This window comes from Nipponia nippon, unplaced genomic scaffold, assembly GCF_047370975.1.
Source record: "Nipponia nippon isolate SJK-2023a ecotype South Korea unplaced genomic scaffold, ASM4737097v1 scaffold_5, whole genome shotgun sequence".
Lineage (NCBI taxonomy): Eukaryota > Metazoa > Chordata > Aves > Pelecaniformes > Threskiornithidae > Nipponia > Nipponia nippon.
In genome coordinates this window covers 70,523-93,994 of record NW_028262369.1, presented here as the reverse complement: position 1 = coordinate 93,994, position 23,472 = coordinate 70,523, and the positions used below count along the sequence as shown (strand labels likewise).

At 54.3% G+C, this 23,472-nt stretch overlaps 1 protein-coding gene, 1 long non-coding RNA gene and 1 pseudogene across 2 annotated transcripts; 2 read left to right on the top strand and 1 right to left on the bottom strand.

Annotated features, from left to right (window-relative positions):
- Window positions 1-222: 222 nt before the first annotated feature.
- LOC104010976 (galanin receptor 2b) lies at window positions 223-8,593 on the bottom strand. Its single transcript, XM_087732754.1, has 3 exons — window positions 8,464-8,593; window positions 3,867-4,266; window positions 223-1,571 (listed from the first exon to the last, which is right to left on the bottom strand). The coding sequence occupies exons 2-3, from the start codon at window positions 4,238-4,240 to the stop codon at window positions 833-835; spliced, it is 1,113 nt and encodes a 370-aa protein (XP_087588880.1). The 5' UTR covers window positions 4,241-4,266; window positions 8,464-8,593; the 3' UTR covers window positions 223-832.
- Window positions 8,594-11,418: 2,825 nt separating this feature from the next.
- LOC148051966 (uncharacterized) lies at window positions 11,419-19,050 on the top strand. Its single transcript, XR_015699100.1, has 3 exons — window positions 11,419-11,503; window positions 13,455-13,657; window positions 17,764-19,050. It is a non-coding gene; the product is annotated as an uncharacterized LOC148051966 (long non-coding RNA).
- Window positions 14,216-15,190, top strand: LOC148051967 (uncharacterized; annotated as a pseudogene).
- Window positions 19,051-23,472: the final 4,422 nt, after the last annotated feature.

The window sequence follows — 23,472 nt, the reverse complement described above, 5'->3', positions numbered from 1 at the left end:
TGACTGTGTCAGTAAACACAGCTGTGAAGAAAGGAGTGGAGATACCAGGCAGAGTTTGGCTCTGCAGACTTTGCTCAGTGCTCGTTTTCATGATGCACTGTGATTTACACCAGTTAGCAAAAAGGCCCCATTGAGGTATGGCATAGTCCATCCCCACCCCAGATGACCACCGCAGGCTCCACTATTGCCTGGATGAGGGAAGTGCATTTATTTGCTCTGGGTTAGAAAGACATTTCTCTAGTATGTACAGCAGCAACATCCCACACATGCAGAGAGCAAACAGCCTGTCCCACACCCTAGGGGAGGACCCAGTCACTGGGAGAGCAGCGCAGCCACCATCAAAGCCATCAATGAAACCATCCACAGACTGTGCCAGCTGCGTTCCACACCACCTTTGCTTGCCTGGCCCTGCCTGCACCGCCCGTCTCCCTTGCCGTTCCTGCTGTGGGAGCCAGTCTGGCCAGACGGGGCATTGGGAGGCAGAAGAGATTCTTTCACAACTAACCAATGTGTCCAGAGCAGTGCAGCCACAGAGCAGAGGAGTTGGAAGGATGAGAGCCAACAGAGGAGCTGGAGCTTTCTTGGGGTCCAGGTGGTCTGAGGATCAGGAGCAAGTCTGGGTCCATTCCTTCCCTTGCATGCAGCACGTTGTGGGGAGATGGCTCAGGAGAACAACTGGTGCATGGAATGTGAAGGAACGACAAGACCAGAAGCAGTGTACAGCAGTTTCTGGCTTGCCTTTCCAGCATGCTCTCTCACCCAGTGGAAAGGGTGGCCTGAAGGGTGGCTGTGGTGACACAGCCCAGCTGGCAGACGGTGTGGAGCTTGGCCACTAAGAAATATGAAGGGGCTTGGAGGAACTGGAGGCGACTGACATGGAGGCTGGGTTCAGCTCGCATCTTTTATTCTCCTCATGCATCTGGGACACTTCAGTGGAGCCTGCCTCAAATCCAGGCACGATATGGGCAGCGTGCACCACATGCACCTTGTTGCGGTGCTTTTTCCTCAAGAGACAGCTGAAAACTTTTTTGAAGCCCTTGCGGAAGTGCTTGGAGACCAGGGCATAGACAATGGGGTTGAGGCAGGAGTTGGCATAGGCCATGCAGTGGGAAAGCAGACGGAAGGCGTAGGTGGCCTGGTTGAAGGGAAAGTCTCCGTAAAGGTATCGGAGGATGACTACATGGTAGGGCAGCCAGCAGAGGCAGAAAAGGATGGTTACAATGATGATCATCTTGGTTACCTTCCGCTTGGCCTTCTTGGACTCTGATATGTCTTCCAAGGGGTCCACTGCTGTCCACAGGTACTTGATGGTCCTGGTGTAGGAGAGGCTGATGACCAGCACTGGGATGACATAGCTGAAGGCAAATGTGCTGGTGTCCATGACCTTGCGTCGCCACTCCTCCCAGCCAGGCATGCAGATGTAGCTGGACTCCCACTCAATCAGGTCATAGTAGCTTAGGTAGGGCCCAGCAAAGACCACAGAAAGGCCCCAGATCACAGCCATGGCAGCCACTGCATTGTGGGGGGTCCGCAGCTCCCGGGAGCGCAGCGGATAGCGGATGGCCAGGTACCTGGAGCGGAGAGCAAAGCAACCAGCACTGAGATTTCAGCCAAGCTCTGCCTGGCCACATAAATTCCAGGGACAAGAAAGTTTCCTTCATTCTCTTGAAGGTCCCTGAGCAGTGGCCCTACTTGTTATCTCACACCCTCTTTGAGATACAGTCCTGGGTACAACAGCTTTTCTCTTTCTAGCAAGGATGCTTCCCACAGGCTTAGGCTGGCTTACCCCTCCGTCCATGGTGGGGTGGGTTATGTCCCTGAGCTAGGGCCAGAGAGATGGTGCTGTGGAGACCATGCCGCTATCCACTTCTTGGCAGAATTTATCCAGGAGAAAGAGGGCTGAACTGAAGATTCAAGACCTGGGGAAGCTTCACTGGGTGATGGGCACCGTGCAGGCTCCTGCCTACGGAGGGCATATTTCCAGCCTTCTCTAGCTTTCAGATCAGCCTGGCAGGGGGGAGATTTGCTCACTGGAGCTGTGGCTGCCTCCATCTTGGTACCAAAGGGACCAGGTGGGCCCTTGCCTTTTGGTACTGTCTGCTTTCTCAGGCCAGCCCAAAGCAGGCAGTGGTGGTCTGTCTGCTTCCTCCAGCAACAGTGGCCAGACACGGTGTGATGACCAGCTCCGCTCCCCCACCTCCAGGCAACACCATAGGGCAAAGATGCAGATGTCAGCAAGGAGAGAAGGTGGCTTGGTGCTTGTGAGTAGGGGATAGAGAGGAGCTGTGAGCACAGACAGGAGTGCAACTGCTGCGGCCTCAGCCTGCCAACATCCACAGAAGGATGCTCATTTGATGCACTGTGAGGCCAGCAGAGCAGGTAGGTAAGACATGCAGTTAGTGCGAAGGCTCACATGGGTGACAAAACCCTTGTTGCTTGCCAGTCCTGTTATCCTGAAGGCTGCCAGCAGCTCTGCGAGAATCACTTCATGTCACACTGAAATGCAGCCACCTCTTGGGTGGAGCACTGCACTACAGCACACAAGTGCCACCAGATAAGGAGAGAACACAGGCACCAGCACCTTGCCAAAATGTCCTTTTTTTTGAGATACTGTCCCCAGTTCTGAGCTGGCTGGAGAGGCAGACTGCACTCACATGATGTAGGTGCAGGGAAGCAAGAGGCTTGGACCATGAGAAATCTCGGGTCTCCCTCGTGACAATAGCCAAACTGCGTAACCACTGGAATCCCAGAGGATTGGGATATTTTTGTTGGGGATTCCATTCGACCCCCTTGCCCCAACCAGGGGATACTGGCATCTCAGGGGGGGTGGATTGCTGAAGTGTCAGACCACTGTTTGAGTCCAGGTGCCCATTTCTGCAGGTGGCACCTGGGAGCAGGACGAAGTGGAAGGGGGCTGGAAGAGTAGCCCAACCACACTTTTTGCTGGGATTTAACGCATCCCAGATATTCCCTGGTACTGAAGTTTCCTTCTGCCTGCAGTGCTGTGAACCTCCTCATTGCAGAGGGCTGTTTGGCCCTATCTTGTCTTGGTACCTTGGAAGCAAACACAAGGAGCAAGACGGGCCAGGACATATTCCCTATCAAGGATGGAGCTTACCCCAGTGGGGACCTCTTCCCCATCTTGGACTGTAAGTGTGGGCTCAGTCAGAAGTGGGGCAGCTGACACAGTTGCCTTACAGAGCCCTTGAAAACGATGTAGGTGGCACCAATTGGGGCCAGAGTGTCCTGGGTGACCTCCCAAGAAGGGACTCCGCTCACGGTGTGGGTGCCTCTCTGCACAGGGTGCAGGAGGGCTGGGGGGCGTGGGGGAACAGGACTGATGACAGGTTTTGTGCTGGGCTGGCAGCCCCTGGGGAATGAGAGATGTGTTTGCTGCAGGACTGGGATCTCTCTGGGGTATTTATGTGGCTTCTCTTATGGTGCCCTCTGTTTACCTTGCTGCCTGCACATAATACTTTTCTGAAATGGTGGCTTAGGGATAGCTATTACCCTCTGAGTGCCATCTCTAATGCAGAGCTAGGTGACTCTCAGTGGGAGTCTGTGGCACAGCGGGGAGCTGAGCTTGGGTCTCAAGTGCTCTAACCACAAGGCAGGTCTTTCCTGCAGAAAGCACAGACAGGAGCAGCACCAGCTTTGCATTTGAGAGATCTGGAAGTGCTACTTGGGGGCTGTTAGAGCAAGGGAGACACAACTGGTCCCCAAACTGCCTTTGGTATGGATCGAAACCACTGGAGTTTGAACCATACGCCTAATGGTGGTGGGCCACGATCTTCCCATGCCCTCACTCAGCCAAGCTTCTCAGACTGCCCTCCTTCCCCAGCCCAAGGGTGTCTTTAGACTGTTACCTGTCCACAGAGACGGCAGCCAGAGTAAAGCTGCTAGCATACATGGTGAGGTAGATGAAGAAGTGGACAGCCTTGCAGATGAAGGAGCCGAAGACCCAGCCCTCGAGGGAATAGATGGTGGCCTGGAAAGGCACGCAGAAGACAATGAAGAAGAAGTCAGCCAGGCTGAGGTTGAGGATGAAGAGATTGGTAGTGTTGTGGCCCATTTGCCCGTTGCGCAGCAGCACTGCTAGCACCAGGCTATTGCCCACTGTGCCCAGGAGGAAGATGAGGGAGAAAACCACAGGGACAATGACACTGGCAGGGCTGAACTGGTAACTGTCGGAGGAGTTCCAGTACCCAGCCAAGCTCGCGAAGTCCTCATGCTCCGTCATTCTGTGTCGTGGTGAGACGTTGGAGCCTAGGGCAACACAGGGAAAGATGTGAGAGACTGGAGAAACACTGCTTAGCCTGTTAGCTTGGTTGATGGGCCTGTTGGCTCAGTGGAGACACAGAGCCCCGTTTTCAGCTCCGTGACCCACATGCTTTTCAGGAGGTTCCTCGGGCCACTGCTGGCCTGGAGGACAGGTAGGGTTGGGTTGGGGGTAAGGGGTGCCCTGCTCCCCCGTTCTGGCCCTGGAATGAATCCACAGCCCACGTTCAGATGCTGCCTTGGACCGATGATGCTGGTTTGGGGGAAAGGATGGCATCTGTCCCTACCTTCCTCCTCTGTCGGAGAATGGAGCCAGGATCTCTGCCTCCCAGCTGGTCCAGCTGATAGCAGGAGGGGTGTAATGTTCATTCCCAGCAGTGGGGCTCCAGCCCCAAACCAACCAGCTGGACAAGCCAAGATGTTTGCTCCCCCGATACTAACATGCAGAGTTTTATCCCTCCCCTGCTCCCAGCTCTTTTGGTACCTGCTCCTAGAATAAACCTCGCACACTTGGCACAGGGCTGGAAATGCTTTTGGTAGTGACAGCTACTACACAGCTCCATGTTGTGCCCAGGTGGGGACTTTCTGAGGAGGACAGCTCTGATGGGACCACTCCTGCTTTGGTTTCTGTGACCCAAATACATATTCCCTTTCTATGTCTCACAGGGCAGCTCTCCCCAGGACTTGAACTTTTTGTGTCCTTCCTTTGCCCTCCAAAATACACATTTGGACTGAAAGCAGAAGGTGAGGTTGTGAGTGGAAACACTAGTTTTTCTGTCACAGGCATAGAAATCTGTCTGCATGTTTTTGAGTTCTGGAGCTGGGGAATATCACATACAGATACAGGCACAGCTTCCCTTGAATAAACACGTGGTTTGGGTTCTTCGCCCCTCTGCAGTGTTTGTAGGGATGTGCTGTGGTTACCAGAGTGTGTGGCCCAAGGCCAGCTCACCATGAGTATGGAGATTGCAGAGTCTGTGCAAGAAACCAGCCTCTAGTTTGTGCATTCTCCTTCAGGCTGGGGAATTAGCAAGTGCTCCCTGGGGAGCACTAGCAGTGCAAGTGCCTGAAGCAGAAGCACTCCAAGGGGCATGTGAGCATGGGTCCCTGGCTGCAAGTGTTCCTGGTATCAATGCAGATTTGGGGATGCCAGCGAGCTGCCTGGAATCACACCGAACCCTGTTCAACACTACCACAGCTGTAACAAGACCATTCCTGTACAGTTGCAAGTGCCAAAGGCTCATAAAGTCTAGGAAGCAGGATACGGTCTTTTGGTTGGCCTGTTGTGCACTGCCCAACAGTTGGTACAAGTCAAATACCCCACTTGGCATGGCAGCCTCTCCTCTTTCTGGGCAGCAGGAAGCTCATGCTGCTACCTGGGAGCTGGACTCTGCTCTCTGGGACCCAAAAGGTCACTGCACCTCATTCGTGAATATGTGGATTGCTCCCATAGCACCTACCCATCCTGAAGCAGAGGGGATTTCACAGGGACGGGTTCAGTTGCTTTGAATGTGCATTTGCCTTGTGGCAAGCACAGGCAGGCACAGCACAGAAATTTTATGTCTGGCTTAAACTCTTCTGTTTTATAGTAACCTTGAGCTCCACAAATGCTGCTTGTGTGGCAGAGGGATGAGCTTTCCTCTGGAAAGCTGGAATGGCCAGTACTGAAGCGCATGCTACTTATTTTTGCTAGCTCTGCCTCAATGTCCTAACAAAGCCAGTTCAAATGGCAGTGTCAGCTCTCAGTACAGGCAAAAGGCCCCCCGCAGCCACCTGGAGAAGAGAGTACCCCATGCAGTATGGATGTGTGGGAAGCAGGGGAGCTTACACAGGCCCTGGCAGGAGTGGGAGAGATAAATGGATGGGAGTCTGCCAGAGGGTCTGGTGCCAGAGTCTGAGGACCTTGGTCTCTTCTCATGCTGCCTAACTCCCCTGAGACCAGAGAGCTTCCTTGTATGCAAGGGAGAGCAACTCAGGCTGACACCAGTGTTTTATTTTTACCTCTAGTTGATTGCACTGGCTTAGGCCGTGCTCGGGATTATACCCCATGCAACGCTGTGGCACTACGCTCCTTCTTCCATGGGGCTGAGACAGGTATTAGCAAAGCTGGAGAAGAGCTAACAGCTCAGCCAGAAACCAACTTCATCTTATCATGCACCCAGGCAGTGCCTGTGTTGCCTGGTAGAGTCTCTGGCTGCTTCACCCTGCATCTCCTCCCCATCCTTCTCATTGACAAGTGTCCTTTCTTTGCTCTCTCTTGCAAGGCAGATGAGCTGCTAGTCAGCCCTCCGCAAAGGCTAAAGAGAACAGAAAGACAGGGAATACCTGCATGCCCTCCCCGCCCCCCCCCCTGCAAATCAAGGAAGGCAACCCTGCAACATCCCCCTCACCGGTGCTTTGGAGTACTGGCACATCACAGAGCCTAGCTGCAGTCCAAATTTGACATCCCTTACGTGCACATGAGCAGCTTATGCTTTACTTGGAAAAACTGTTCCTGGCTGTCAGGGAGCCACTGCTGTTGTCATTTTCCGCCTCAGCTCCAAGCTTAGTTCTTGAGCCTGTAGGAATGGGAGTTCGGGGAGCTTGGTGAGTTCTTTTCAGGGAGAGCCAGTGGCCAGGAGCAGAGTGCCAGGAAGGATGTGGTGGCAGGTTGGTAATTGTACCCTTGCCACAGCTTTGAGGTTCTCACTGATCACCCATGGCTCATGACCCATCTACATGAAGTCAAAGTAGTGCTTCAGTCGTCTACAGATGGGAGTTGACACACAGCAAGCATGAAGAGGTGGCTTTGTAACTGGTTGGATCAGGGAACTCACTGATACAGCAGAGAAGGAAATCTTTATCTCTGCTGGGTTAGCTCTGATCCACCCCTCCGCGCACAGTCCTGCCTGCAGACAGGACAGCAATACAACAGGCACGGAGTGAAAGCAAGGTCTCTTAAGTGACATATATGAACTGTGACACTGATGCTGAGCCACTAAGATGCTAAGAGACTCTCACAGAGTCATTCAGAGCATCTCTGGCAGAGTGGGATGTCTCCCAATCCCTATTTAGCATCTTCTCAGGAAGCTGCCACTCACCCTCATGGCTCTGTTGTCCCTTGGAAGCATTTTGAAACCATTTCACACCCTACCATTTTGTGAACGGGTTTGTGACAATGCTCCTGAGTTTCGCTTGGTTCTGAATAGCCTTGACTAGCTGTGAGAGGGACAGCTGCTCTGAGCAGAGGGCCCATGGAGAGTATGGGCAACAGGGTTCCTATCCCACATCTGCTGCTCAGGGTTAGCAGGGGCAAAGGCGATGCGACAGAGGAAGTAACATTCCCAGGGATGAGAACTCAGTCATTGGCAAAGTTGGGACTAAAGAGACCTGATATTTCTAACGAGGGTTTGGTAAAGAATTGGCAGGGAGAATGGTTCCCAGTACCCATCTGGTGGGGTAACAAAAGGACCAACACAGAGCCCTGGTGGGGGCAGGCAGCAGGTCATGCCGGGGATGCCTGTGAGCCAGCATAGCCAGCTCCTGTGTCAAGGGGCCAAGAAGGGCAGGAGGAGGCAGGGTAAGGGGACTGACACAGCAGGGCCGGGGAGATAACACAGACCCTGCTGGTCTGGCCAGACAGGAGCAGGGAGAGGAGAGCGGCGACAGGGAGCAGGCAGTTTGAACTCCCTGGTTCAGCGGGCTTGGGAGCCGGCTCCCCCGGGCTCCTGCTGCTGCTGCCATCGCTGTAGAGTGCCTCCGCTTCCCCGTTTGCGCAGCAAAGCTGCAGCCAGGCGCCTCGCTCGCTCTGCGGTGGGACAAGGCAGAGCCCCCCCTTGCTTGGCCAGCTCGGGGGCTCAGCCTGGGAGCCGCCGCTGCCCTCCAGCCCCCTGCCGGGCGTCCCCCCCCGCCCGTGCCCAGCCTGGCCGCAGCCCCCTCCCTGGCACCGGGCAGCGTCGGGCAGCCCCGGCGCTGCCCCGTCCGGCAGCAGGCACGGCTGCCGGCGCCCCGTCGGGGCTGCCCGTCCCCCGCCGCCGGTCCCCTCGCCCTGCCCTGCCCTGCCCTGCCCTGCCCTGCCCTGCCCTGCCCTGCCCGCGGGAGGCAGCGGCTCAGCCCGGCGCAGGGTCCCCGGCCGCCGCCCCGCAGGTCCCCCGCGCCCCGCTCCGCTCCCCGCCATCGGGCACCGGCCGCACCCAGCGGACCTACCTGGCCCCGGCCGCGCCGCCGCTCGCCCAGCTGAGGGCAGCTGCCCGCTGCCGGGGCTGCTGCCGCCGGTGCCGCTTCTGCTCCCGCTGCCGGGGCCGCTGCCCGGGGCCGCTCCGGCTGCCTGTGCCGGTCGCGCAGAGCCCGCTGCCGCCGGCGGCTCCGCCCCTGCCCGGCGCAGCCCTGGACACACGCACGCACACACTTTATGCACGCACACGCTCCCGGGCACACGCGCGTGTATAGGCACACACGCGGAGCGCTGGCAGTAGCGCACTCGCACGCTCCAGCACACCCATGGGTGAGCACTTGCAGCCCGCAACGCACGCCCCCCTGCACGCAGAACACACTCAGCACTCACACCACGTGCACGTTCCCCCCGAAGCACACGCACATAAAATCCACTAGCAAGCACAAGCCTCTTGAACGCTGACACTGAGCGCAACCTGACGTGTGCCTCCCCTTGCACGCACAACCCCTGACGCACCTGCACAGGTACTTACTTTGCAGCCCAGAAAGCCAAGCCAAGCGTCTCCTGGGCTGCATCCCCCGTGGCGTGGGCAGCGGGGCGAGGGGGGGGATTCTGCCCCTCTGCTCCGCTCTGGGGAGACCCCCCTGGAGCCCCGCGTCCAGCTCGGGGGTCCTCAGCACGGGAAGGACATGGAGCTGTTGGAGCGGGGCCAGGGGAGGACCATGAAAATGGTCAGAGGGATGGAGCACCTCTGCTAGGAGGAAAGGCTGAAAGAGCTGGGGTTGTTCAGCCTGGAGAAGAGAAGGCTGCGGGGAGACCTTATTGCAGCCTTTCAGTACTTAAAGAGGGCTTATAAGAAAGATGAGGACAGACTTTTTAGCAGGGGCAATAGCAGTAGGACAAGGGGTGATGGTTTTAAACTAAAAGAGAGTAGATTCAGACTAGATATAAGGAAGAAATTTTTTACAATTAGGGTAGTGAAACACTGGAACGGCTTGTCCAGAGCGGTGGGAGATGCCCCATCCTTGGAAACATTCAAGGCCAGGCTGGATGGGGCTCTGAGCACCCTGATCTGGTTGTAGATGTCCCTGCCAATTGCAGGGGGGGATGGACTAGATGACCTTCAAGGGTCCCTTCCATCCCAAAGTATTCTATGATTCTACTTAGATCCACACGCACATCCCTCAGCACCAGCCACCACTCCCCTGTCCCAGGTGGGCATGGGAGAAGGCTCCAGGGGTTCCCGGGGCAGCTGAGCCCCCCAGCAGCTCCCCTGGGGAGGCTCTTGAGCAGTGGGCAGAGGCTGGATGGCCCTATGGGAACCCAGGGAGGCACCAGCTCCTTGGGGGGACACGCACACATTTCAGCCCGCCAGGGCACAGCAGCAAGCCCCCAGCAGCCACAGAGTCACCCGGGGGGGGCACCCAGGCACCCTCCTGGCTATTCCTCTTCCCTCCCTGTGGACACTGTGGTGTGCTGGGGGCTGCTGAAGCGTCCAGATTGATGGTGCCACTGGGGCAGGGGGTGCAGGGGTGTGTACAGCCCCGGGGGAGGTACGATGGAGGTCTGTACTCATCCAGCCGAGCCTTTTTGCCTGCAGTAAGCCTCAGACAGAGCAGGAGGCTGAGATGGATCAGGAAGCTGAGGTGCTTGTGCTGCCAGAGGTGGTAGAAGTGCAGCTGGTAAGGGGGCGAGCCTGTGCCAGCCCTGTCCCAGCTGGCAGGGTCTCACCAGCAAGAGGAGTCCACCAGCAGCACCTGGCTGAGGACGGATCCCCCATCCTGGAGTCATCACCAGTGGACCCAAGCCACGTCCCCACTCTCTGTTGGACCACAGGAGAGGCATGTGCCGGTGAGGAGATGCAGCATCACTTGCTGACTGCAGCGACTGTCCCCTCAGGTCCACCTGCACCCCAGGGCCTGCGCCTGGGCTCTCGTGATGGGTGGGATGGGCCGGATGGCCGCTCCAGCTGGGCTGGTGGGCCCAGGCTGGCTGTGGGCTTTGGCAGATGGGAACTCCCTGGGGTGGGTTTTCCTGGTACTGTTACCCAGGACCCTCTGCCTGCTCTCTGCCTGCCTGCAGCTGGCTGTCAGCTTGGTGCCAGGTCCTGCGGTGCTCCACGGCTCATGACGCGACCCTGAGCTCTTCTATTGTGTGCGGCCATGGGTGTTACTGGTGCAGAGCTATGCCTGCCTGGCACGCTGACTGGGACAGACCCTGGCCTTGGTCAGCAAGGGGCTGCTGCCCTCCTGACAGAGGTCCCTGATGAACCCTGAAGTCTCTGCAGGACTTGGCCTCTCTGAGCCTGCAGGGTGAACACCGAATAAAATGTCTTCTGTTCCCAGCTCTGTGATGCCCAGCACGTTTGGTCTCCTTTCTGCTGCCTCTCTTTCTCTCTCCCTGCTGCTTCTTTCCCCACCGCTGTTGGGCTCCCTTGTCCCTGTCCCTCCATTGCTGTCCTGTTCCCTGCCTCATGCTTTCTTGCTACACCCCCCCGTCCAGCCAGCTGCCACTTTTCTCTTCTCTCCTAGTGTTCTGCACCCTGCTCCTCATTTTTGGCGGTGTCCACCTCTGCCCAGCAGCCCATCGCTCCAGGAGCCAGCCGACCATCTGTTCCCCACCGAACGGACGAGCGTGGCTTGGGGAACGACTGCTGAGGTGTCCCGGGGACAGGGGGAGGATCGGGGGCCCCGAGCACTGGGGCAGACTCGCTCCCAGGACCTGTTATGTGTGTGACTGAATGAACACTCGCCGCCGCCTTTGCCCTCACGGCTGTGTTTGCACTCTTTGCACCGGGCAAGGGGCTGTGACAGAGCCCAGGGCAGGCGGTGACTGATGCACTGCGGGGGTCGGGCGAGGGCCCCCTGCTCCTGCTGGGCTCCAGCTGGGGGCCGGGGCCGCAGAAGCCCCAGGTGCGGGCACTGAGGCTGATGGCGCCGGCCCCTCCTTGTAAAGGGGTGGCCGCGGGGGAAGGGGCTGGTGCTGCCCTGCCCCGGGTGGCCGTGGAGGGGCCGGTGTGAGCCAAGGGAAGAGCAGAACGGTCGCCGGGCTGCGGCTGCACCGAGGGACAAGGTGAGCGGGGGCCGGGGAAAGCCCCGAGGAGGGCGGCCGGGCCGGCGGGAGGCACGGAGCGGGGAGGGTGCGGCGCCGGGTCGGAGCCAGCGGCGAGGGCTGCCGGGCCGGGCGCCGCGCCGCGTCGGCGCTGGGCGGTGGGAGCGCGCCGGGTCGGCGCCGGGCGGGGGCGGGCAGCCGGAGGTGTTGGCGGGGGCTGCCCGGAGCCGCGCTGGGGGCTCGGCGGGGCTTCCACGTGCGGCGGCGGCGGGGGGAACGGTGTCCCCGCAGGGTCCCAAAGCACGGAGGGTTGCGTCTCGCGGCATCCGGGGCTTTTGGTCGGCCACGTTGGTTCCCCGGGGCATGCCGGGAGGTGTAGTTTCTAGGGCCGTGGCTGCCGGGCAGCCGCATTGCTCTCGGGCGTGTGCCGTGCGCCGCAGTCCCTACTACCGCCGCGGCCCCCGCGGCACGAGGTGCAGTTTTGTTGCCGATTTCGTGTGGTTTTCTGCGGGCTCCCCGCTGCGGCCGCTCCCCGGCAAGCGGCACGGCCGCGCCCCGAAAGTGCGTGCGCCGTGGGGCGCCGCCCGGCGTCCGAATAGCGCTGCTGCAGCTCGCACTCCGCGCATGCGCAGTTGTGCGCGCCCCGGCTGTCGCCTCTGCCGCCCGGCGACCAAAAGCGGGTACTGCAGCCCGGGAGCCGCGCATGCGCGGTGGCGTGCACGTGATCCACGCTGCCGGCACCGGTAACGGCAATGGGATGCTGCGGTGCCTGCGGAGTCATGCCGCTGCGCTCGTTGCTGCCTGCCGGTAAGGAAACGCCGCTTCCGCCCCGCGGGCGTGCTGTCGGCAGGTGCTTGGCGTGCAAAATGCAGACGGCAGCGCTGCCGCCGCCCGTGGGCAATCGCTGCGCGCTGGGTGCTCGCTGTTGCCGCCGACGCCGCCTTCTTCGCTGTTACCACAGCGTGGTGGCATGCCGGGCACGATTGGCGGTGGTGGGTGAGGGCCAGGAGCACCAGGGAGGCGAGCGAGCTCCTTTGAGTGTGCAGGGGTGTCTCCTGCCTGCTGGCTGCCCGGGGGTGGTGGGACAGGAAGCTTCAACCTGCCCGCTGCAGCAGGCTCTTGGTCTGCTGGAGGCGAGCTGGGCCAGGGCAGCCCCAGGGAGTTACCTAAAAGCTGATAGAAGGGAAGAGGGGAAGGAGGTGGATATCCCCTAGGCGCAGAGGCAGGGCACCTCCCCAACTCACCAGAGCTCCCCCTGAGCCTCTCCTGGCCCCGCTCACCCCGTGCAGCTGCCCCCTGCTCCAGCACCTCCCCTGAAGCCTGTCCCATAGCACCAGATCGCCCCCAAGCTCTGTTGTGAAGACCACAAGCTGGCTCTCAAGTGGGCTGGATTCTCCCTTAACGCGGGTGCCGTTACCAGCAGTGCGGGGAAGGAGCAGTGTCTCCAGAAGCCTCTGCAGAAGGAAGGGCTTAGGCCAGGGGTGATCTACGGTAATAACGGTCGCCGCTTCTTCTTTCCCTGTGCTAGAGGCCATGCTGAGGACACGGTTGTCCGTTCCTCCCGTGGGGATGCTGCTGACAGCACCTGCCTCAGGCTTGCGTGGGTTGTCTCTGCCTGACCTCACTCTCCTTGCAGTGCGGGGGTGAAAAGGGACAGGCAGAGCGATTACTGGCTGTGGACAGGAGCTGCCGCGGCTGAAGCCGGAGAGGCTGGAGAAAGGTAAAGAGTAAAAAATAGAAGGCCATCTGGCCAACAGCCACCTCCTGCTGCAGGCAAGAGAGAGCCTGCCTCTCTGGGTGGGGAAGGATCACTCTTCATAGTCCATAGCAGGCCAGACCACTAATGTCCACTGCAGAGTTGGTACACGTAACCCAAAGCACGGTATGGCCGCGTAGCACATGAGAGAGTGAGGCTGCATGTCTAGGAAGCCTCGTCTCGTAAGAGCTGCGAGACACTCACACCTTCTCTTAGGTGGAGGATAGCCAAGCAACGGGAGTTACGAAAGAGAAAGGGAGGAGAGAAGGAGAAAGAAGCGTCTGAACTGGCCAGTTCTCCCGTCAGCGCCGAGAGCGAGAGCTGCAATGAGTGCCAGGCCCTCAGGGCCCTGTTGCCCCACTGCTGCATGCTGGGCCCTCCATACCTCTCCACTGGCCCCCTCTCCATTGCACGATGCTGTGAGTTTGTTTGGTTGGGTTTTTTTAATTTTTTGCTTCCCTGCACCTCTTCTCTCTAGTCTTCTGTCCTGCTCCTTCGCGCCCTTTTTTCATCCTCCGTCTCTGTCCTGCACCTATTGCTGTTTTTTCCTTTTCCATCTCTTTGTCCTCATCTGCATCCGTCTCTTTCCTCCACAATTGCTCTGGCCCCTTTTCTGGCGTTCTTTTCCTCTCTGTGCCTGGAGGTGCTGCTTTGTCTCCCTGCCTTCTCCCTCTCACTTACCTTCCTTCTCTGTCTCTCCCCCTCCCTTGCCTTGCTCACTGCCACTGGTTTTTCCCATTCCGTTTTTCTCCTTCCTCTTCATCTCTTACTCTCTCGGACACTTTGTGCTGCTCCCTGCCCCATTTTTTTTTTTTTTGCCCTCCATCTCTCTGCAGGGCTCCTAAGACCTCTCTCTCTTTCTCCACCCTCCCACCCCCTGTGCTTCTCAAGGTCTCTCTTTCTCTCTCTCTCCTTGGCATTATTCTTGTCTGTCGCTCTGCCTTGCTTCCTGTCCTGTCCTTTCTCGCTGTATCCCTTTGCCCTGCTCCCTGCCCATATTCATCATCTTCTCTGTCCTCTTGACCCTCCCAGGTGTTTTTCTTCTCTGTTGTGATCCTGCTGTTGCCCTGTTTGTGTGGTATGTTTTTTTTCTTCTCTGCACTGCTCCCTGTTGCTCTTTCTGTCTCTTAACCCTTCCCTGCTGCTTTTTTCTCCATCTCTGTCCACATCCCTCTCCCTTTCCCCCCCCTTCCCCTGCTTCCTCTTGCCATCTTGTCTGCTTTTGTCTCTTGGTCCCGGTCCCTCTCCCATCCTTTCTAACCATATCTCTCTCCAGATGACTCTCCTTTCCTTTCTCTCTTCCTCATTACTCTTTTTCTCTCCATCTCTCTCCCCATCACTGCCTATCCCAGTTGCTTTTTTCCTCCAGTGCTCTCCTGCTCTCTGTCCCCGCTTTCTCTCTCTGTCATTCCGCCATGCTCCATCTCTTGTTTTTACTTCCTCCATCTCTGCCCTGCGGCCCATCGCTAGTTTTCTCCTCTTCCATCCCTTTGTCCTGCTCCTTCTCCTTGTCTCTTTCCCTTTTTTTCTGCCTCCTGGCCTTTTTTCCTTTCTTGCTCCATCTCTCTCTCCTGCTCCCTATCCCCCTGCCCCTATCTTGGTTTCTCTCTCCTTCTCCTCACCTTTCCTCCTGGTGCTCTGCCCCGTTCCTTCTTTGCTTTCTTTTCTTCTTTGGTTTCTTCTCTCTCACTCTGTCCCGCTCCCTCTTGCTGCTTTTTCTTGCTCCATCTCTGTCCTGCAGCCCAGCGCTGCTTTCTTCTTTTCCATCTCTCTGTCCTGCTGCCCATCCTAGGCTTTCCCCCCTCCCTCTCTCTCCTGCTGGCTGCCTCTTAGTTTTGCCTCTCTTTCACTTTGGCCTGTGTCCTTGTCCCCCTCCCTCCCCCTCCTCTCTCTCTGTCCTCTAGCCCCTTGCTCTTTCTTTTTTCCTTCTTGGTCTCTTTGTACAGATCTGACCCTCCCTTTCTTCCTCAATCCCGTTCTCTTCTCTCTCCTTTCTCTCTCTTTGGCTCTAGGTTCTGCGCCCTCTCACCATCTTTGGCCCTCCTTTCTTCTTCCTCTCCTTCCCCACCCCCCATCTCTCTATCCCTTGGTCCTGCTCACCAACCCTACCTTTTCTTGCTCCATCTCTCTGCAGGGCTTCTCCTCCCTAAACTTCTTGATTTCTCCACCTCTCTGACCTTTTCTTGCCACCTTTCTCTCTCTCTCTCTCTCTCTCTCTGCTCCCCACTCTTCTTCTTTCTGCTCCTCTCTCCTGCCCCCCATCACTGCATTTTCTTTCTCCCATTTCTCTGCCCTACTCCCCAGCTCTCTCTTGCTTTCTGCATCCCTCTGTGGTGCTCCCCGGCCTTCCTTCCCTCTCCCTCCCTCTCTCCCTCTTGTTATCCTTATGTCCCTCATTCTCTCTCCACCCCTTTGTCTTGCTTCCCACTCCTAATTACCCTTTTCCATTTCTCTCTCCTGCTTTCAGTCCCTGCTTTTCCTGTGGCTCCACCTCCCTCTCTTTCTCCCCGTTGCTCTCGCTTGCTCTGTATCCCAGCGTCGTGCTCCCCATCCCTCTCTTTTTCTCTGCATCCCATTTTCTTGCTCCCTCTCCCTCACTCTGCTTTTTCTAGCCCTCTCTCCTTCTTCCTGTCCTTCCTTCTCCCTGCCTGTGGCCTGCTGCTTGTCACTGGTTTATCTTTCTCCCACTTTCTGCCTGGGCTGTCACCCACTTTCTCTCTCTGTCCCCCTCTCCTTCTTCCAACCTGTATTTCCCTCTCTAGCCCCCTGGCCCTAATGCTTCTTTCTCCATCTCAGTCCTGCTCTCTGACCCTTTTTTCCTCTCACTGCCCATCTCTCCTGCTTCCTGTCCCTGCTTATTCTGCCTTTATTCCTCTGTCCCACTGCCTCTCTCATTGCTTCTAGTTGTAACCCCCTGGCCAGCCACCTCCCTTCTTTCCTTTTTCTCTTCCCTAGTCTGGCCCTACTTCTTCTTCTGCTGTCTCTGTCCAGCAGCCCATCACCCTTTTTCTTCCTTCTCCACTTCTGACACACTCTGTCCTCTTCCTTCTCCTGCCTTTTGTCTCTCCATGTCCTGCACTCAATCCCCCTCTTTCTCTCTCTCTCTCTCTCTCCCCCTCCTTCCTTTTCCCTCCTTTTTCTCTGCATCCCTTTGTCGTGTTGCCCATCAGTATTTTTTCCTTCCATTCCTCTGGCCTGCTTCCTGTCCCTTACTTCTTTGTCAGTCCCTCTGTCCTCTTGCCTGTCATGAGTTTTGCTCTCTTCATCCCGCTGCCCTCCTTCCCAGTCATCTCTTTCCACTCTATCTTTCCGTCCTGCTCCCCAGCAGTGTGTGTTTTTTTTCCTCCAGCTCTGATCTGCTTCCTGCCCCGTTCTTTTTCTCTCTCTCATCCTTTCCACTTCCCTGGACCTCTCTCTGCAATCTTGTGTCCCCCCACTGTCCTGGTCCGTGTCCCTCTCTTTGCCTCTCTACCCCTCTGTCCCTGTCCTTGCCCCTCTTTTTACCTTCTCCATCTCTGTCCTGCTGCTCATCTCTGTCTGGCTCCCTTTCTGTTTTTTTTTCTCCCCCTCTCTTGGCTACTCTGCTTTGCTTCCTGTCCCCATTTTCGCCCTCTCTTCATCCCTCTGTCCTGCTCTGGGTTCCCTCCCTCTCACTCCCGCACTTGTCCTGGTAACACACACTCCTGCTGTGTGTTACCCGTCTTTCTCCCTCTTGACTTCTTCCTCTTGCTCTATCCCTCTGTCCCACTCCCTACAAGTATTGTTTTCATTCTCTGTATTTATCTTCTGCCCCTCACTATTTGTTTGTCCTCTACCTCTCTCTCCTGCCCCCCATTACCCCTGCCTACTGTTCTTTCCTCTTCCCTCTACCTCTGCTTTTCTGTATCCTCGCATCCCGTCCCCTCCTTCCCTCCATTTCTCTCTGTCACACTCCCTTGCTCCTCTTTTCCTCGATCCTGCTGCCCATCACTAGTTGGTCTTCCTCCGTCCCTTTCTCCTGCTCCCTGGCCTTGTCAGGCTTTCCCTTTATTCTCCCTCTAGTCTGTCTTCGCTTTCTCCATCTCTGTCCTTTCCCCGGACCTTTTTCTCTCTGCTCCTCACTTCTTCTTCCTCATCTGATTTTTCTCTTTCAGCCATACCTCTCTTCTCTGACCCTCTCTGCTCTTCCCTTGCTTTTCTTTCTCCAATTATCTCTTCTCTTACCTGTCCCACTCTGTCCTGCTCCCTCTCCCTATTATTTAGTGCTGCACCTCTGTCCTGTGCTCTGTCCCTGTCTTCTCTCGTGCTCCACCTCTCTGGCATATTCTCTCTTGCTCTCGTTGGCTCTCTATCCCGGCACCCCCTCCCAGGCCCTCTCTCTTCTGCACCATCCTGCTTTCTGCCTCCCTGTTCCTCACCTCTCTTCTAGATTGCTCTGCCCTTCCTCCTCTCTTTCCTTGTCCCTCCCCATCATAGACTGCCCCCAAACCCTGTCCTTATGGCAGCAAGCTGGCCCTTGAAAATGCTTTATTCTCCTTAAATGCAGGTGCCATTAGCATCAGTTCAGGGAAAGAGCGGCGTCTCCAGCAGCTCCTGCAGAAGGAGGGGTTCCTGCCTGAGGAGAGCTACAGTCATCCCTGTGGATAATGGTTGGTTGCTTGTTCTTTCCCTCTCCCAGAGGCAGCACTGAGGACTCGGTTGGCGGTTCCTCTCCAGGGATGCTGGTGATTGCATCTGGCTCAGGTTTGTGTGGGTGGCCTTTAGCCTCATTTTCCTAGCGGCATGGGCAAAAATGGACAGCTGGATGCTTCCTGGCTGTGGACAGGAGCTGCCGCAGCTGAAGCTGGAGAATTCGGAAAAAGGTAAAGCAGCTGAAGAATAAAATAAAGAGGAGCCAGCCGGCAGCTGCCTCCAGCTGCAGACAGGAGACAGCCTGCCTCTCAGTGTGAGGAAGGCTCCCTCTTAGCATAGCCCTCAGCAGATCCAATTGCCAACGTGCATTGCAGGGTCTGTATGCGTAACTGGAAGCACAGTACAGCCAGGTAACACGTGCACGTGCGAGGCTATGTATCTGGGAGGCCTTGTATTGTAAGAGCTGTAAGACACCAGTCTGTTCTCTTAGGTGGATGACAGTCAAGCTGGAGCTACGGGGTGGGGGGAGAGAGAGACAAAGACATGTCTGAACTGTCAAATTCTCCCAGCAGCTCTGAGAGCAGGAGCTGCAGTGAGTCCTTGCTGTCCCCTTTTTAAAAATCCTCCCTCTCTGCCCTGTGGCCCATCGCTATTCTTTGTTTTTCTCCATCTCTCTCAGGCTGATTCCCTGTCGCTTCCTCCTTTCTGGCCTGTAGCCCACTGCTGGTTTTTCCCCCCCTGTACCTCTCCCTCTGTGGTTCCCTTTCCCTATTTTTCAGTCCCCCTTCTCTGTCCTGCAGGCGATCGCTGTTGGATTGGGTTTACGTGGCAAGGTTTTGTTAGGTGGGGCAGGGCAGGGGCTGCAGGGGTGGGTTCTGCGAGAAGACACCAGGAGTTGCCCCCATGTCAGGCACAGCCACTTCCAGCTCCAAGATGGATCTGCAGCCAGTCCAAGCTGAGCCCATCGGCAATGCTGGTTGTGCCTCTGGAATGGACATTTAAGAAGGGGTAAAAAACGCTGCGCAGATGCTGTGATAGAGAAAACGTGAGTGTGAAACAGCCCTGCAGACACTAAGGTCGGTGAAGAAGGAGGGGGAGGAGGCACTCTAGGCACCGGAGCAGAGATTCCCCTGCAGGCTGTGGTGAAGGCCATGGTGAGGCAGGTTGTTTTTTAGATTTGTTCTTATTATCCTACTCTTGATTGTGATGGACAATAAATTGAATTAATTTCCCCAAGTTGAGTCTGTTTTGCCTGTGACAGTACTTGGTGAGTGATATCTTTTGTCCTTATCTCGACCTACAAGCTTTTTTGTTGTATTTTCTCCCTGTCTTGTTGAGGAGGGGGAGGGATAGAGTGCCTTGGTGAGCACCCGGTGGCCAGCTGAGGTTGGCCCACCACAGTTGCCTTCTATGAGGCTCCCTGTCCCTATTTTTCAGTTCTTGCCTATGTTTCTTGTACCCCATTGCTTCTGAAACTTTCTACCTCTCCATCCCTATTTTTCAAATTCTTGCATAGGTTTCTCAAACCCAGTTGCTTTTAAAATTTTCTTGCTACCTTTCCCTCTCTCTGTCTCCCTGACCTGATTTTCATTTCTTGCCAGTGTTTCTTGTACCCCATCACTTTTCAAATTTACTTCCTACTTCTTCCTCTCTGCAGCTCCATGAACCTACTTTTGAATTCTTGTCTATGATTCTTGTATCCTGTTTCTTGTAAAATTGTCGTTCTACATGTCCCCCTATCCATCTCCCTGTCTCTAGTTCTTATTCTTCCCTCTGTCCTCTACCCTGTCACTTTTTACACTTTCTTTCTACGTCTCCCTCTTTCTAGCTCCCTGTCCCTATTTCTTAGTTCTTGCCTATGTTTCTTGTACCCTGCTCCTTTTTGAAAGTTTCCTTTCTATGTCTACCTCTATCCGGCTCCCCATTTCTATTTTTTTTTTTTTTAATTTCTTGCCTATGCTTCTTTTCCCCAATCGCTTCAGAATTTCCCTCTGTCCTGTTACCAGAAAGCGGCAAAATAATTCACTCTCTAAAACTTAGTTTTGGTGTTTTAGAAAGCAGGCATTCTTTATTGTGCCGCTGGGCAGCACTGGGGATCATTCCACCATGAGGGCTCCGACAGCTTGATAAACCTTCAGTAATTACATACTATGAAATCATACACATTCATAGGATTTCTGAGAATTTGTTTACATAAACATGAGATATCCTGGAACTTATTAACATATGTAAATGTCCAATCCGCATGTGCAGTTGTCTTCCGTGGTGGTTTTCAGGTGATCTTTGGGGTCTTCAGATGAAGGCTCGTAGTCGTCTTCACTGTGTTCGCTGACTGACCTTTACTTCTGCGCAAACTCAGTTCTGGGATCACGTATACGATGTCCTTCAAGGTCGGTTTGTTCTGGTCTAATGGTCATTTTGCACCTTTCTTGCTTTATGGTTTCACGCATCTGCTCTCCTAAGGCCTAGCTGTCTGAAGGGGATTATTCAGGGGCTTCTTATCTTACAAGTGTCCCAACTATTCACAAAGATTTACTTTTGTTTGGTTATATCTGTTGTACAATGATTCTAACGACTTGAATTGATAGCTTCTTATTTATATTCACAGGTATCAATACCTCCTTTTCTTTTGAGGGCTTGTAGCTTATACGCTGCAGTCCTCACTGTACAAACTTATTATATCTTGTACAGCAGTTACAACATTGGATCATTATGCAGGCAAGAATGCAATCTATGGTAATAATCACTAATAAAAATAATCTCTTCAGCTATAACCAATTAGGTAACCAAGAAGTGGGAGCATTCCAAATCTCTTCAAACCCAAAAGAGGCATTTTCTTTAGTTACTTCATGTAAGATTATTGTTTGGTCAGGTATGATTTTTAAGTCTTTGATATCCTTCCACTTTCATCAATGTTTGTACAGCAGCTTGAATTTACTATTGCGCATATTCCTCCATGGGAAGCCAACATCATGTAGCAGTTTCTTCTTGTAAAGCTTTTATAGCGTTGGATGTGGCATTCCCGATTTTCTTGATGACTCCTGCTGTATTTACTATTGCTTTTTCCAATTCACTGACTCCTAATGCTGGGATTAACCATTTTAGAAATGAGTGAAAGGCAGTAGACAGAGTAATCAACGGATTATCCATTGCTCTTTTTTTGTTTTCTAATTGGGGATTTAATCCCCCCATTCCATGGAGATGTGTTATTACTTTAATGTCTGGGACACCACCCCTAACGTACAAGAACCTGTCCACCAGGGAGGCAGTACTTTAAGGGCTTGGTCTCTGCACAGCTAATACCATCCCAGTCCTTTGGGCACTTCCCAAAATTTTAAACTTTTGGGCTGTCCCAAAGGCTATTCCAAGTGGTATCGAAAGGAATTGGTAGCCCAATTAGTGTTACAGCAGACCAAGTACTGTGCTTTGGGAATCTAGCACAAATCCAACATTTGCTTGCATTAATAGCTGAAGCCACTTCTGCTACTAATTGCACATGAACATTCTCGTGCCATGGACCTTCCTAGTTTTGGCCCAAACACTTCTGAACTTATCAGTAACACAGAAACTGAAGTTGTCATTTGAAAACGAGCTTCAGAGGAGCTGCCTCCTCAGAAGTCCATGGTTTAGGAGCCTTTTTGACTCTTGAGTAATGAATCCAGGGCCCTTTCTTATCTAGTTTCATGGCTGTGTATGTTGTCAGTAAAACCTGAAATGGTCTTTTCCACTTTTCTTGCAGGGGTTCTCTGGTCCACGACTTCAGATATACCCAATGTCTGGGCTGGAACGGGTGTACTGGGGAATCGAGATTCAGAGATTTATTTACAATCATGTTCTTTTTCATTTCTTGTATCACTGTCCCTAGGGTATTAGATACTTTCATAAATCTGTTTCACCGCAGATGTTTAATTCTTCTGGTAATTTAGGAATCTGGTACGGTCTCCCATACAACAGCTCATAAGGGCTTAACTGATGTTTTCCTTTAGGCTGAACTCTAATTTCCAGTAGCGCAAGTGGAAGTGCTTGTATCCAAGTCATTGAGGTTTCTTGGCAAATTTTACTCAATTGCAGTTTTAAGGGCCGATTCATGCGCTCTACCCGTCCACTGGATTGTGGGCGATAGGGGGCATGCAACTCCCATGTTATTTGTGATACTCTGCTTGTCAGACAATGTCTGCAGCAAAACGTGGCCCCCTATCAGAGGAAATCCCTAAAGGAACACCAAGTCGGGGTATTATTTCTTTAAATAAGATTTTGACAACTTCCCTGGCCTTGTTGGTGCGACATGGGAAGGCTTCAGGCCATCCTGTAAAAGTATCCACCAATACGAACAGATAGCTTAACCCTCCTTTTCTTGGCAGTTCAGTGAAATCTATCTGCCAGCACTCTCCTGGAGCATCTCCTGGTTTTGTGGATCCAAACTAAATTCTGTTCTGGGTCTTTGGATTATTTCTAAGGCACGTTTCGCATGTTTCAACTACGGACCTTATAATTTCTACCATATTATGACTCACCACTGACTTTTGCAGATGTTTCAGTAAGTTCTCGGTTCCCCAATGAACACTATTATGTTCTTTCTTTACTATCTCATGCATCAAAATTGGGGTTAGAATTACCTGCCCCGTAGGAGTAACAGCCCATCCATTTTTCTGTATTTCAGCTCTTAATGTTTCAATTAAGTTTCTGTCCTGACTGTCATAGTTAGGAGAGTCTCCTAATTCTGTTTTCTTTTCAGGGATTATTGCCAATATTCCTTTACCCTTTTCTGCAGCCTTACGAGCGGTCAAATCGGCCAATTGATTGCCTCTTTCTTGTGGGGTGCGGCTGGTTTGGTGAGCTTTGCAGTGCATAACAGCCACTTCTTTTCATTTCTGTACACTTTCGAGTAACTTTAGAACCTGCTCCGCATGTTTAATTCTGGTCTCTTGAGATGACGATAGTCCCCTTTCTTTCCAAATCGCTCCGTGTGTGTGTAATGCTCCAACACATATTTGGAATCGGTCCATACATTCACTCACTTTCCTTCACTCAATTCTAAAGCTCTTGTTAGTGCAATCAGTTCTGCTTTTTGGGCTGACATTTTTGATTGCAGAGCTTCTGCTTCTACAACCGTATCCACTGTGGTCACGGCATATCCCCACATCCAGATCCCTTCTTTCACAAAGCTGCTCCCGTCCGAATATAGCTCCCAGTCTGGGTTTTCCAGAGGGGTGTCTTTCAGGTCAGGTCGGCTGGAATACAGCTCCTCGATGGTCTGTAAACAATCATGTGTGGGCTCTTCTTCCAGTTGTTGGGATGACAGGAAAACTGCTGGGTTTACTGCTGCAGTTGATTTTAAAACAGCATCATCTTGTTCAAGAAGTGCTACCTGGTACTTCAACAGCCGACTCGGAGACCACCAGTGCCCACCTCTTTGGTCCAGGACAGCGAGTACCACGTGTGGTACAGACCCAGTCATTTCCTGTCCCAGTGTCAGTTTCCGGGCTTCTTGGATTAACAGCGCAGCAGTGGCAACAGCCCTCGGACCACCTGGCCGCCCTTTGCTGGTATGGCCCCATTGCTTGCAGAAATAGGCCACCGTGCGTCTGCTGCCTCCTGGCATCTGAGAGCGCTCCCAGAGCCG

Bases quoted from the DNA above. Each gene is read 5' to 3' on its own strand.
- LOC104010976 (XM_087732754.1), bottom strand. From the start codon at position 4,240: ATGACGGAGCATGAGGACTTCGCGAGCTTGGCTGGGTACTGGAACTCC. The intron at 1,572-3,866 runs GTAACAGTCTAA...TCTCCGCTCCAG, and splicing joins GCTGCCGTCTCTGTGGACAG to GTACCTGGCCATCCGCTATC.